This window comes from Triturus cristatus, chromosome 8 (assembly GCF_964204655.1).
Source record: "Triturus cristatus chromosome 8, aTriCri1.1, whole genome shotgun sequence".
NCBI classification, from domain to species: domain Eukaryota; kingdom Metazoa; phylum Chordata; class Amphibia; order Caudata; family Salamandridae; genus Triturus; species Triturus cristatus.
In genome coordinates, this window is record NC_140591.1 from 852,960,491 (window position 1) to 852,972,902 (window position 12,412).

Sequence of the window (12,412 nt, forward strand, 5' to 3'; positions counted from 1 at the left end):
GAAGATGAACGAGGGCCAGGGAACCTCTTACTACAACATAGAGATTCTTGCATTGATCATTACTCAGTGCTGAGTAGGAGGAGAGATGGAACATGCTTAGGGATGTGCTAGGGAACCAGAGACTGCGGAGAGTAAGAACTGGAGTTTGACTAATCCCCCTATTGGACTTCTGTTGGTGTGGTCAGCTGAGCCCAATTACATTTCGAGGCTGGCGAGATTTGTCAGGGCGATCTGGTTTCTAAACTGTGGGGAAGAAGGTGGCCACATCTCAATATTCCTCCCAAAGATACAAGAAAGAAAATCTCAATGACATGCAGTTATTGTCCCGGGAGGAGTTACTACTATTAAATGTCCTAAATAATTTGTGAGAAGCCACCCATAACACAGATCAGAAGTTCACATACATGGTGTTAAGTTTAGATGAGCGCACCTTCAAATACATACAGCTTAGAAAAAAACATTGGTTTGCTGGACCGGAATGAAGCATTATTAGGGTCACCGTCCCAAAACACAGATGGTCATGCCACATTTGAAAATAGCGATGATAAAAATCATGGTGTGACTTGAACAACTGGTGCCATCGATTCAAAATGTGTTAAGGGCTGCTAGTTAGGGTCTCGCGGCGGCACATTCACTACCCTCACCGATTCTCAAATTGGAGGATGCAAAAGCACTCATGCTCTAGTTTGCTACACAGGTTTTATGGAGACTCTGCCCAGAGAGCTTTGATTCTAGCATCCTAAGACTTAAAACATAAAGTATAGTGACGTGAGCACGTGAGGCTGGATCTCTGTTGATAGAACTGGGCAGCACTGCTAAGAAAGACAATACCAAAGGTATGGCATTCAAAAAGCAGTGCAATTTCGAGGTTGTAAAATGTTGATCATCCCTGACCTACGGTAGACCAGAAATTCAGGGCACTAGAGAATTGTTAGTCTTGACCTGTGAGGATTCCCTGCGCTACTCAGCTTAAAATGGAGTTGCATTTAAAAGGCAGGCTCCTATACTCACAAAAGCAAGCTGTTTCCGGGACTTTTTGGAGATCACCTTGGGAAGGAGGATAAAAACCAGGGGCCCTATACATGGCCCAGCTGCAGTTGCTGTTAAGCACACCTTATAAACCATCCCACAGGTACATGGCAAACAGGTTGAGGGGCTTCTTCCTAATGTGAGCTGTACTATGTGTTTTATTGTTATCATCCTGCCTTGTGTAGAAAGGCGTAAAATCTACATGACTCTTCATGAAGTTGAAATGTGGGATTTTCGCAGATGAAGTACATGCTATGCCACCCCACCTTCGGGAAAGTAATGTGGTTGGCGCAATAAATGTGAATTAAAGTTACATTTGGCTTTAATCTCACTGTGGACCCATAAATGAATGAGAGTAAGGGCCAGCAGTACCATTCTCCTGAGCAATAGCACAATGTTCCTCTCTTATCTGCCCTACTAAATTATTGGTATGCCATGTGTATCTTGTTCAAAATATGGCAGTGCACCTGCTTTTCCAGCTATCAAACAGAAAGCATATTTCACATCATCTGGATGTCCCTAATTGGCTTCCAATATGTTAAGGAATAGCGTTTGAGGCTGCACGTGCTATGCTGTGAAACAACCCATCTGGGCACCCTTCCTAATTAACTCTAAGCCTGGGCGGTAAATTCTGCTCCGCTCGCAGAGTTTTCCGCACTCCACGTTACGAGGAGCTCGCGAAGTTCCGAAAAACTCTGCGTAGCAGAGTTTTTTTCCTTGCTTGTGTTTGTCAACGTCAAATTGGCTAGCGCGAGGGAGAAAAATCCACCTCTCGGGGAGATTTTTCCTCGTTCACGATCGTCAACATCAAGTTGGCATGCGTGGAAAATCAACATCCCGGCGAGATTATTCAACGCGGGCAGTACGATTTTTTTATTTCGAGGGGTCGCATATGTTTGCGACCGCTCGCGTTGAGAAAGCTGCGGCTCGAATAAAAATGTACGCGAGCGGCAGAAAGGAAACAGCGCCTGCTTGCGCTGTGCATGGTGCCAAATGCGATGATTGCCTAGTGCAGACAAGCACCTGGCACTGAAAATCACTGCGAACAGCGTTTATCAGCCAGACTCTGCTGCTTGCGGAGCTCAGCGTAGTGCGGGTGAGTTATTTTTGCATTTTGCGGACTTCCGCGTAGCAGGGACCTGCTCATATAAGCACTCCTAGGTGATCATGTCGCTCTTACAAAGTTTTCAATCACTTTATAATTTTCACGTTGAATTTATTCATTAAGTATTCCAATCGTAGAATTTCAATCATCATATACTTCATTTTGTATGTACATATCAAGGCGTGTTTATCAACATGTTACTTGACAGGAATTGCAAAAGCCCCCATGCATTTCGGGCCCAGCCCTTTGTCAGGGAGTAATCCCTAAAAAGAAAATAGTACCCGCTTTGGTCCAAGAACTGAATGATTGCGTAAAATTCAATGAGATAGGGGACATGAAATGCGATGGTGAAAAAGAAGCAGAAAATAGTGAAGGTCATGCAGTAAACAAAACGATCAGTGAAAATGTGGAGACCATTATTTTACAGAACCTGAAGAACATCTCAAAGTGCCCAAAAATAACCTGTGCGGTCAGAAATCCGTAACCAAATGAAACCCTTGGGAGATCAAATCGATAAATGAATCTTCTGGTCCGTGATGGTGTAACGAGGATAACCCACGTGAACCTCAATATTTGTTAACGCTGCACAGAGTGAAACGTGAATAAGACAGAATAGGCAAATACTCGTATTCTAAAAGATCTTGAAAAGAATGACCCCATACTAGACGTGCGGACTTCACTTACCTGCAAAGTTTGCGGTCAACTTTCACCGTATAACGCTTCGTGAAAACGTTCAAACGCATAACACCAGTGCTCCGGAAATAAATATGGTAAAAATCGGAAGTGAACCACTCTAAAGCGTAGTCAGCGACGAAAGACTATCAAGGAATCCAGGCGGTAACAACCGTATGCGAAAAAAATAAATATATGGGCATGCAAGATAACGGATACCAATTATAAGCAGTAAACTATACCGCAATATATCAAGGAACATCAAAAGACAGAGGGAATGAATTCCCGCGTAGTGTATAAGAATGTATGAACCCATTATATAAGATGTTAGGTAGTGTAGGAAATTCGAAACATACAAGAACGTCTTAAGCCATAGCCAGCAACGAGAGATTGCCGTGTTGCCATGACAGCGAGTGTCGGATGTAAAACAATAGTTAACGTACAAAGTGACAAAAATGAAAATTATGAACTGCAGGCTTTCCTGCGATACAAATGTCAATGACCCTCGGAGTGTCACGTGTAGTGTATAAGAAGGTTTGAACCCGCTAGATAAAGTGCGGGGACCCTGAAAAAATCCACGCCGAGAAAAAGGCTAAGGATCCGAAAAAGACGGAGAAGGTAAGACACCATAAAGATCTGTCGGAACCTAAGGGCCACGAACATAAGGGGCACAAGGTAGCCCGACGCCAAGCAAAAAGGCGATCGAAGATCAGCCGCGATTGAAAGAACCCCACGGAACCCAACTGAAGGTTACAGAGGAGGGAAAATTGCCAAAGATGCTAAAATAAAGGGTCGACACCGAGCCCACAAAAAAGGGCACTACACCGCTGAAGACTGACGTCGGGAAGAAAAGAAAATCTCCAGCCACCAACGCCGAAAGGGCCCTCGACGTTGAAAAGGAGAAGACTTGAGGAAGAAATGGCAGCGCTCCAACAAAAGAAGAAGGACTTGGATGCCTCACTGAAGGATTTTCGAATCCCGAAAACACCGGCGGCCGAACCAGAGAACGCCGAAGAGGCAGAAGACGCTAAAGGAGAGGAAGAAGGGATCTTAGACTCTCCGCTGACACCAGAACCTCGAGGCGAAGAACCCGAGGTATACGAAGACCCACCTGAAGAGGATAAAAACTCTGAAAATTTTGAGGAATAGTCGAATTACCTCAACACGGAGAGCCTGGAACAAGAGATTTGCAGCTACCCTTCGAAAGCTTCACCTCCAGATGACATAGCTTTCTACAATGAAATTGTCAAAAGGGCAGAAAATCTATTTTGAGTACCCTTAGAGGAAGCAAAAGGGGACACGTGTTTCTTGCTAGAAACACTGGCACCATCCTCAAGAGGAACACAATACCTGCCTATGCTGCAAAGTATCCTGCACCAAGGCAAAGAAGCATTAAAAGAACCAGCTTCAAACAAGGTGGTAGCCCCAGAGTAGAGCAAAAGTACAAACCCTCCTCAAAAGACCCAAAATATATTCAGGGAAGTACAGTACCTGACTCTATTATTGTCACCACAGCCAGGAGGAGAGCCAATGCAGTCTCCAACACCGGGCCACTACCTGAAAAGGAAAGTAAGAGGATGGACATGGTGGGGAGGAGAATGGAGAAAGAGGCAGCAACACAGTGGCGCATTGCCAACTCTAATGCCCTGTTAAACAGATATGGCCACCAACAGTGGGATTAAATAGAAGAGTTGCTGAACAAACTCCCCGAGGAGGACAAAAAAAGGGCAAGATCTATTGTCAAAGAAGGGAAAAAGTGGCTAACACCTGTCTAAAGTCAGCCCGAGATGCGGCAGATACTGCGAGCAGACAAATGTGCACAGGAACCATCCTTAAGGCATGCCTGTCTCAGAATTTCTGGCTTTAAACAAGAAGTTCAGACATCAATTATCAACAGAACATTAAGCAGAGAAGCTCTGTTTGGCAAGAAGTGGATGAATCCCTTCAGCAAATTCAAAAAGACAATGAAACAGCAAGGGCAATGGGGGCCCTACAGCAAAGAGGTTCTTGTAAAGGGAGGCTTCTCTAACAGAAAATCCACTGGTAGAGGCAGCTTTGGTCAAGGACAGCAGATGCCACAACAATCTCAGGGACAGAACCAAAACCAACAGATGGATCAACAGTCTAGCTACCAAGGTTGGCAACAACAGCAGAAGCAGCCCTTTCGAGGAAGAGGGAATGGCAGAGGAAGAGGCCAACCCTCTAGAGGAAGAGGAAACCGGTCTAACTGACTCTATCATGGAAGAGGACCCACACAAAACACCAGTGGGGGGAAGAATATCCTTTTTTCCACAGACAATGAAAAAGAATCACAACAGACAATTGGATATTAATTGTGGTACAATACGAATATTGCATAGAGCTCACAAAGACACCGCTTGCAAATCCACCCAAAACAAGAAAATTAACCAGATCAGAACAAACACTGCTCAACGCAGAACTATACCAAAAAGAGGCAATAGAAAAGGTACCAACACAAGAGTGGTACTAAGGAAACTACTTTCCATACTTCCTAGTACCCAAACAGGACCGAGTTCGAAGGCCAATCATAGACTTAAGATTCACAAACAAGTTCATACTAACACAACACTTCAAGATGTATATCCTTCAAGAAATAATCCCACAGATTCAAAAGGGGGATTACTTGGCAACAATAGACCTCAAGGACACCTACTTACATATCCCTATGAACAAAAGGCACAGAAAGTACCTAAGATTCTTACACAATGAAACACACTACCAATTCAAGGTACTACCGTTCGGCATAAAAACGGCTCAACGGGTGTTCACAATGTGTCTAGCCGCAGTGGCGGCATACCTGAGAAGAGAGAAGATCCACGTCTACCCCTACTTAGACGACTGGCTAATAAGGGGACTCACGAAACAAACATGTCACAATCATGTTCAAAAAACAATTCAAACGCTACAAATCCTGGGTTTCTCAATAAACGACAAGAAATCTTCTATAACACCAGAAAGAGGAAAAACCTTCTTGGGAGCAAGACTGAGCACAGCAAACGCCAAGGCTTATCCCACACAAGCCAGAATACAAGCTATCCATCATGAAACAGCCCTTTACCAGAAGGGTCAGTCTCTGACAGTGAAGAAAGTAATGAAACTAATGGGCATGATGGCATCATGTATCCCACTCATCCCTCATGCTCGCCCACACATGCGCCCATTTCAAGAAGGACTGGTCACAATCCACAGGAAGTTGGGAGGATCTAGTGGTTGTTACACAAAGGGTGCAAGCAGAGATACAATGGTGGGCATCCAGCGACATAGCAAAAGGGAGACCTTTCAGGGACCCAACTCCATCTGTGACAGTCACCACGGATGCATCCCTCAACAGGTGGGGTGCACATTTCAACCAGCTGAAAGTTCATGGTCATTTTTCTGGAGATGAAAACCGTTTTTCTGGCACTCAAAGCATTCCAGAAACATATTCAGGGGGAAACCATCTTAATACAAACAGACAATACAACTACAATGTTCTACCTGAACAAACAGGGTGGAACAAGGTCCTTTCCCCAGAGCAAACTTGCACAGGAAATCTGGCATTGGGCGATACCCCAAAAAATCAATCTACCGACAGTACATTTACCAGGGGTAGACCACATTACAGCAGACCAACTGAGCAGACAAAACAACTGCTCCCACGAATGAGAGTTGAAACAGACAACAGTACAGTATCTATTCAACATCTGGTGAACACAAGTGTTGGACCTGTTTGCAACAATGCAGAACAAGAAATGCCAAAGCTTTGCCTCGAGGTTTCCACACCACCTGTCAATGGGAAATACACTTTCACTCAATTGGTCACAGACATTTGTTCACGCCTTTCCACCAATACCCCTGATGCAAAGAGTGCTACAAAAAGCAAAGGAGCCAGGAACAAATATGATTCTCATTGCTCCTCATTGGCCAAAGGCAAACATGGTACTCAACTCTCTTAGAACTATCCAAAGGAGAAATGGTGAGGATCAAAGCAGAAAAAGACCTGCTAACCATGCAACAGGGCCAGATTTTTCACCCAAAGCAGAAAAAGACCTGCCGACCATGCAACAGGGCCAGATTTTTCACCCGGAACCAGCCACACTACAACTAGCAGCCTGGCGCTGGAATACATAGAATTTGGGCATCTCAATCTACCGCTCAGAACCATGGAAATTCTAAAAAAAAGCAAGTGAACTGTCAAGAAAATGCTATACAGCAAAATGGAAGCGATGTACCACATGGTGCACCGCTAACAACAACACTAATTCTATCAATACACAAGAAACCGTTATTACATATCTTACTTACCTCTTGGACAGCAACATCAACTTTTCCAGCCTTAAAGTGCACCTTGCTGCCATAGCGGCATACACAAAAGGAAAATCATGCAAAAGCTTTTTTACAAGACATCAATAGGTTCTTAGAAGGAGCAAAAGGAATAGCTCCAAGAGCTGCTCCTGTACCAACATGGAGCTTAATACAGTACTTTCTCAACTGACGACAAAACCCTTTGAGCCCATGCATGTAGCGGACCTCAAACATATTACTCACAAAACAGCCTTTCTCAATGCTATAACATCACTACGAAGAGTAAGTGAACTGCAAGCATTAACTATGCAAGAACCCTACTTACAAATCCACAAAGATAAAGTAATCTTAAAGACTAACCCACAGTTTTTGCCAAAAGTGGTATCCAAGTATCACTTAAATCAAAACATCTCCTGCCAGTTTCTTCAAGAAACCCTAGATGGAAAGAGGGCTTTACTGTATTATTTGCAGAAAACCGAACAGATCAGGAAAACAAAGCAATTGTTTGTTGCTTACGCACATACCAACACAGGATCAGCTGTCACAAAAGCAACTATTGCAAGATGTATCGTACAAGCTATCCAGTTAAGTTATGCCAATGCCAAAAAAGAACTAACAATGCAACCACCAGCTCACTCCACTAGAAAGAAAGGAGCAATGCTGGCATTTATGGCCAATGTACCCATTGATTCCAGTTGCGCAGCAGCAACATTGGCATCACCACACACCTTTACAAAGCATTATTGTGTGGATATACAAATGAATAAGGAAGCTCAAATTGGACAGAGGGTGCTTCAACACCTGTTGCAAGGTCTTCCTTTCACCACAGCCTCCCAGACACGGTAGAAACCGCTACATAATCTGATGTACAGCATGTGAATCCAGAAAAGGATTTACGCTGCAAAACGAAATGGTTACTTACCAGTAGGAGTAGTTTTGCTGCATGAAGAATTCTCTGGATTCATATGCGACCCACCTGACCTCCCCTATAAGGAAAAACAAACAGGTGGGAAAGCAAAGGACTACATCATTATTTTTTCAAAACCATCTCTAGGGTTACAAAACATAAGAAAAGCAGAAAAAAGAATCCGAAGATGGCCACCACGCATGTTGACCTCCAGGATACCGACTGACGTCACACAGGGGACGTACCTGGCACCAAATGGTGGTCGTCAGCGGCCAAAACAAGGGGGGGGGGGGACACAAAGACAATTCCGGACCCAACCACTAGATGGCGGAATGATACACAGCATGTGAATCCAGAAAATTCTTCAAGCTGCAAAACTACTCCTACTGGTAAGTAACCATTTCGACCTATTGCATTTCAAAGAAGCAGGCGCCATTGTCCTGGGCTGCTTGGAAAGTAAAAGTCCGTAAGGCGTAGTGAATGTTGCAGCAAAGCATGTCGTGCCTGCAGTAGGTGAAACTCATTAAAGAAAATGGTGCTCACAGACTAAAAAAGACATACTGTGTAACAAGAAGGGTAAAAGGGCCGGTACTCATGGAAGGGTACAAATGAATACAAGGAGGCACTAACAAGCATATTGACAAATCAGAAGCCAGCATTTGCAAAGGACAATGACACAAGCCAATGACAAATATTGGTGGAGAGTGGGCGAGGCTTCAAGACCATACTCGAATACAGCATGCCACAGAGCAGCGCACGCACTGCCCAGGCTCGACCTAAAAAGGCACTGCAGACAAAATATACAGGGCTTCTGCAAATATCAGATGGAGCCCATAGAGGAACCTCCATTGTTGCAGTTCTTCCAGAATACGACAGCTGTCCGATATCCTTTTTTCCCACCCATTCGACCATCACTAAGTTTTGTCTCAATTAGCATTCCTTCTTAGCGACTGCAACTTCTCAGGGGCATGGCAACGCTGGTCTCTGAAAAAGCACGGGTGAGCAACAGCAGGAAGGGAGCAAAAATATCTCCTTGATTTGAGTATTGTTAAGACTGCTGTCATTTCTGAATAGGCTGTAAGGTTGAAGCATTACCACGCTTTCAGAACACAGATTGGTTAGAAGCCTGAAGAATTGTAGGATTTGTGTAGCGCCCAGAACTCCTGGCAATGCCCCAAAGCACGTTTCTGTAATTCTTTGTCAATAATTGTACTCGTATCACAATGTTCTGCTTTCTGTTAAATTTGAAGGAGCTTTTATTTGATTTGTTTTCCATATATTTGTCTCCTCGACCACAAAGGCCATTAAAGGAATATGCATTGAAACATTTTAGGTACATATAATATTGAGGAAATAAATAATGGAGGATATTAAAGGGAAGGATAGGAATGGGCGGGGGCATCTGTAAAGAGCAGGTGTGCATCGTTGACCACTAAGGGTGAAGAAAGCAAGATGAGAGTGGTCAGGGACTGATAGAGAAACAACCTTGCAGATACTAGCAAATATAGGCATATTTATGTTGCACCTGAGTTGTATGCATAAGAATCAGGCCATACGGTAAAGAAATCTAAATGCATGTATGCCACTAATAAGGACTACAACTGTTTTTTTATTAATTTTGAAGGTTCCTACAGAAGTCTTTATGCAAGTTATTTTGACAATTGCTAATGAGGTGATGGACATAAATGTAAAAGGTGATCTATGTATAGTTTCAAACTAACATTGGTGTTTTTTCTAGCAATTCATGTAAAAAGTGTATTGTTGTTGGAAGTGGTGGAGTCCTTAGAAACAAAACGCTTGGGAGAAAAATTGACTCCTATGATGTTGTAATACGGTAAGTTTTTCTCTTTAAACCTAAGCAGTTATTGATGATTGTTATCATAAGTAACACTGCCTGATTTTTACTTTCACTAGAATTTCTGTTGAATTTCAGAGATTATCAGTGTGTTTTCTGTTCTTGAACCACATTCTTAGAAAAATTACAGTTGACAACTATACATTGTCAGATTTATCCCATTTTGCATGTATTTGGGCAGAGAAACCTCTTATGTTCAGTTAGTAGTTGATGATTTCACAATATTTTGTTTTCAGAATTCTTCCAAATGAGTGAAAATTAACTAAGGGTATTTACTGTAATCTGAATCAACACCTCATATTAATAGTCGGCACAGTTTGTGGAGCATATATCTTGATGTCTTGGGGTTTTATTTCACAATGGACTCCAGGGGCCCTATTAGATGTTGTGTCCAGGCGGCGCAACTGACATGTTCACCTGCTTTGTGCCCCGCTGTGGTACAATTGTATTGCAGAAGGTGACCCAGAAGCTTGTGCGTCCCCCCCCCCTCTGTAATACTGATAGCACTGTTGCACATGTAGCTCCAGCGCTATCATGGCAGCGTGTTCCCTCATTTGAATGGGACGTGGCCCCATGCAAATGAGGGAATGTCTGTGCCTTCGCACCTGCACCATATTAAAGATGCAGGTGCAAACAGGCCCTTAAGAGGTGCACTCAGTGCACCTCCTAAAAGCAGCCTTCTGGAGGGGGAAAGGAGTCCCATCATTCCTCCCGACACCCCCCTGCATGCGGATGAAGTCACCCTGTACACCCGTCTACAGGGGATGATTAAAGCAGCTTGTTTAAAGCTGTGCCGTGGCACAAACATTAACAGTGCGCCTGATGCATAATATGGCCCCAGGACACCCATTAAGTTGCTCATTGTCATTTTCATTATTTTGGTAAGGTGATAAAAGAAAAAAAGAAAAAATATATATATAGCAGATGACACGTTTCGCCCACCAAGTGTGCTTGATCACATGACAAGATTAGAGTCTGTCATCTCTTTTAAGCACCTTCACCATGCATACATCACGTGATATAGTGAACATGGAAAACAGACTCCCTTTGGATTGATTTCATTTGGATCTTAAAATTAATTAACAATTCTTCTATTAATTATATAAATATAGCAGCAGGGTTTCAAAACAGCTTGAAACAGTTTTGGGTTAAATACATTGGGTAACAAAGTGCAAATAAGTATTTACCAGTACTAATACAGGTTTGGGGTACAATGTATTGAGTGCTTTGGCAATTGGATTTTATAATCCTAATTTACTGAGTACAATTATCAGATATGTAAAGACAAAGTGTCATAAACCTGATCACATGTAAAGTGGATCCATTGATTCAATTTATATTTACATGTCTCTATTGGCTCTACAGGTCGTTCCTATAATTCCGACAACTTCGTCAGGTACAATACTCTGATTAAAAATCATGATAAAACTCAATAATATTCCTCCTTTGTGCAAAACAAACTCATAATCAATCTACTGAGAACACCTTAATATATGTTTCAATATGCCTAGTAAGTTCCCAAAACTTGCTGCTGGGTAGTCCAAAACCATGGAGGAGTTAAAGTGCAAATAAGTGCATTTAAAGTGAAGGTGAAAAAACCCAAAAAATATTTCTGAAAACTTAAATGTTGAGAGAAAGGGAGGCGGTGTCCTCGCATACTATTAAATAACATATAAAAACAGAATCTCAGTATATATAATGGACAAAATCAGATGGTTTAATATGTAAGTTGAGAGCACATTTGCAAAAGTCTTAGGGATATTTCTATGGCCAAGATATAAATTCCATGGTTTTCAAAATTTTAAATTTTTAAATGTAGAAAAAGAATATTTTTTTTAAATTATTTTTTTCCTGTTTAAAACATTATTTTTCTAAAATTCTGCGTATGGGACCAAACCTGAGTAGATAAACTAAAATTGGATATATTAGTTAGAACCATAAATGAAGTAGAAAACATTCATATGAATAATGCATGAATATTCATAAATAGCTATAAGTATTCATAGTTAATCATAAAAAGCTATACAGTTCTTCCCCATTGTTCAATCCATTTGACGTACATGTGTCCAGTCTAGTATAAATTTAGCCTCCAACTGCCTCAAGAGTCTTCCTGGTGCAGGGCTCCCGACCCTTGTGCATGTGACAGAGCATGGAGACCTCCTCCCCCCAGTTCATTAGTGGCCTCACCAGTATCAGTCTTGGGGTGTTCTGATCTCAGAGCTGGCAACCCGCCCTCCCACTGGGGATTGTCACCCTCTTACCTCTCCATCTGCGCTTCTGTACCTTTCTCTGTGGACTGGTACTGTGTAACGCCCTGAACGTCTCAGGATCGTTTAACAGACACGATAATGAGGACGCAACCACTTGTGAAGGGTTAGTTATTTTAATGAAGGCAAAAATAATACAAAGAATAAACAAAAGTTATAGTCACTGGAATCCTCCAGGCTAAGTACGTTACCAGCCCACAGCACGGATGGTCCTAACCGTCCTCTGCATATACGCCGATCCCGGCGTATGCCAACAGAGGGCAGAAATGAAA

At 42.6% G+C, this 12,412-nt stretch overlaps 1 protein-coding gene across 7 annotated transcripts in view; it reads left to right on the forward strand.

Annotated features, from left to right (window-relative positions):
• The window catches only part of ST3GAL6 (ST3 beta-galactoside alpha-2,3-sialyltransferase 6), a 722,381-nt gene that overhangs the window by 622,553 nt on the left and 87,416 nt on the right, over positions 1-12,412 (forward strand). For all 7 annotated transcript variants that reach the window (XM_085622352.1, XM_085622351.1, XM_085622348.1 and 4 more), the window contains one exon: positions 9,757-9,852. In XM_085622352.1, the coding sequence (XP_085478478.1) occupies positions 9,757-9,852 (96 nt within the window). The remainder of the gene's footprint in view (positions 1-9,756; positions 9,853-12,412) is intronic.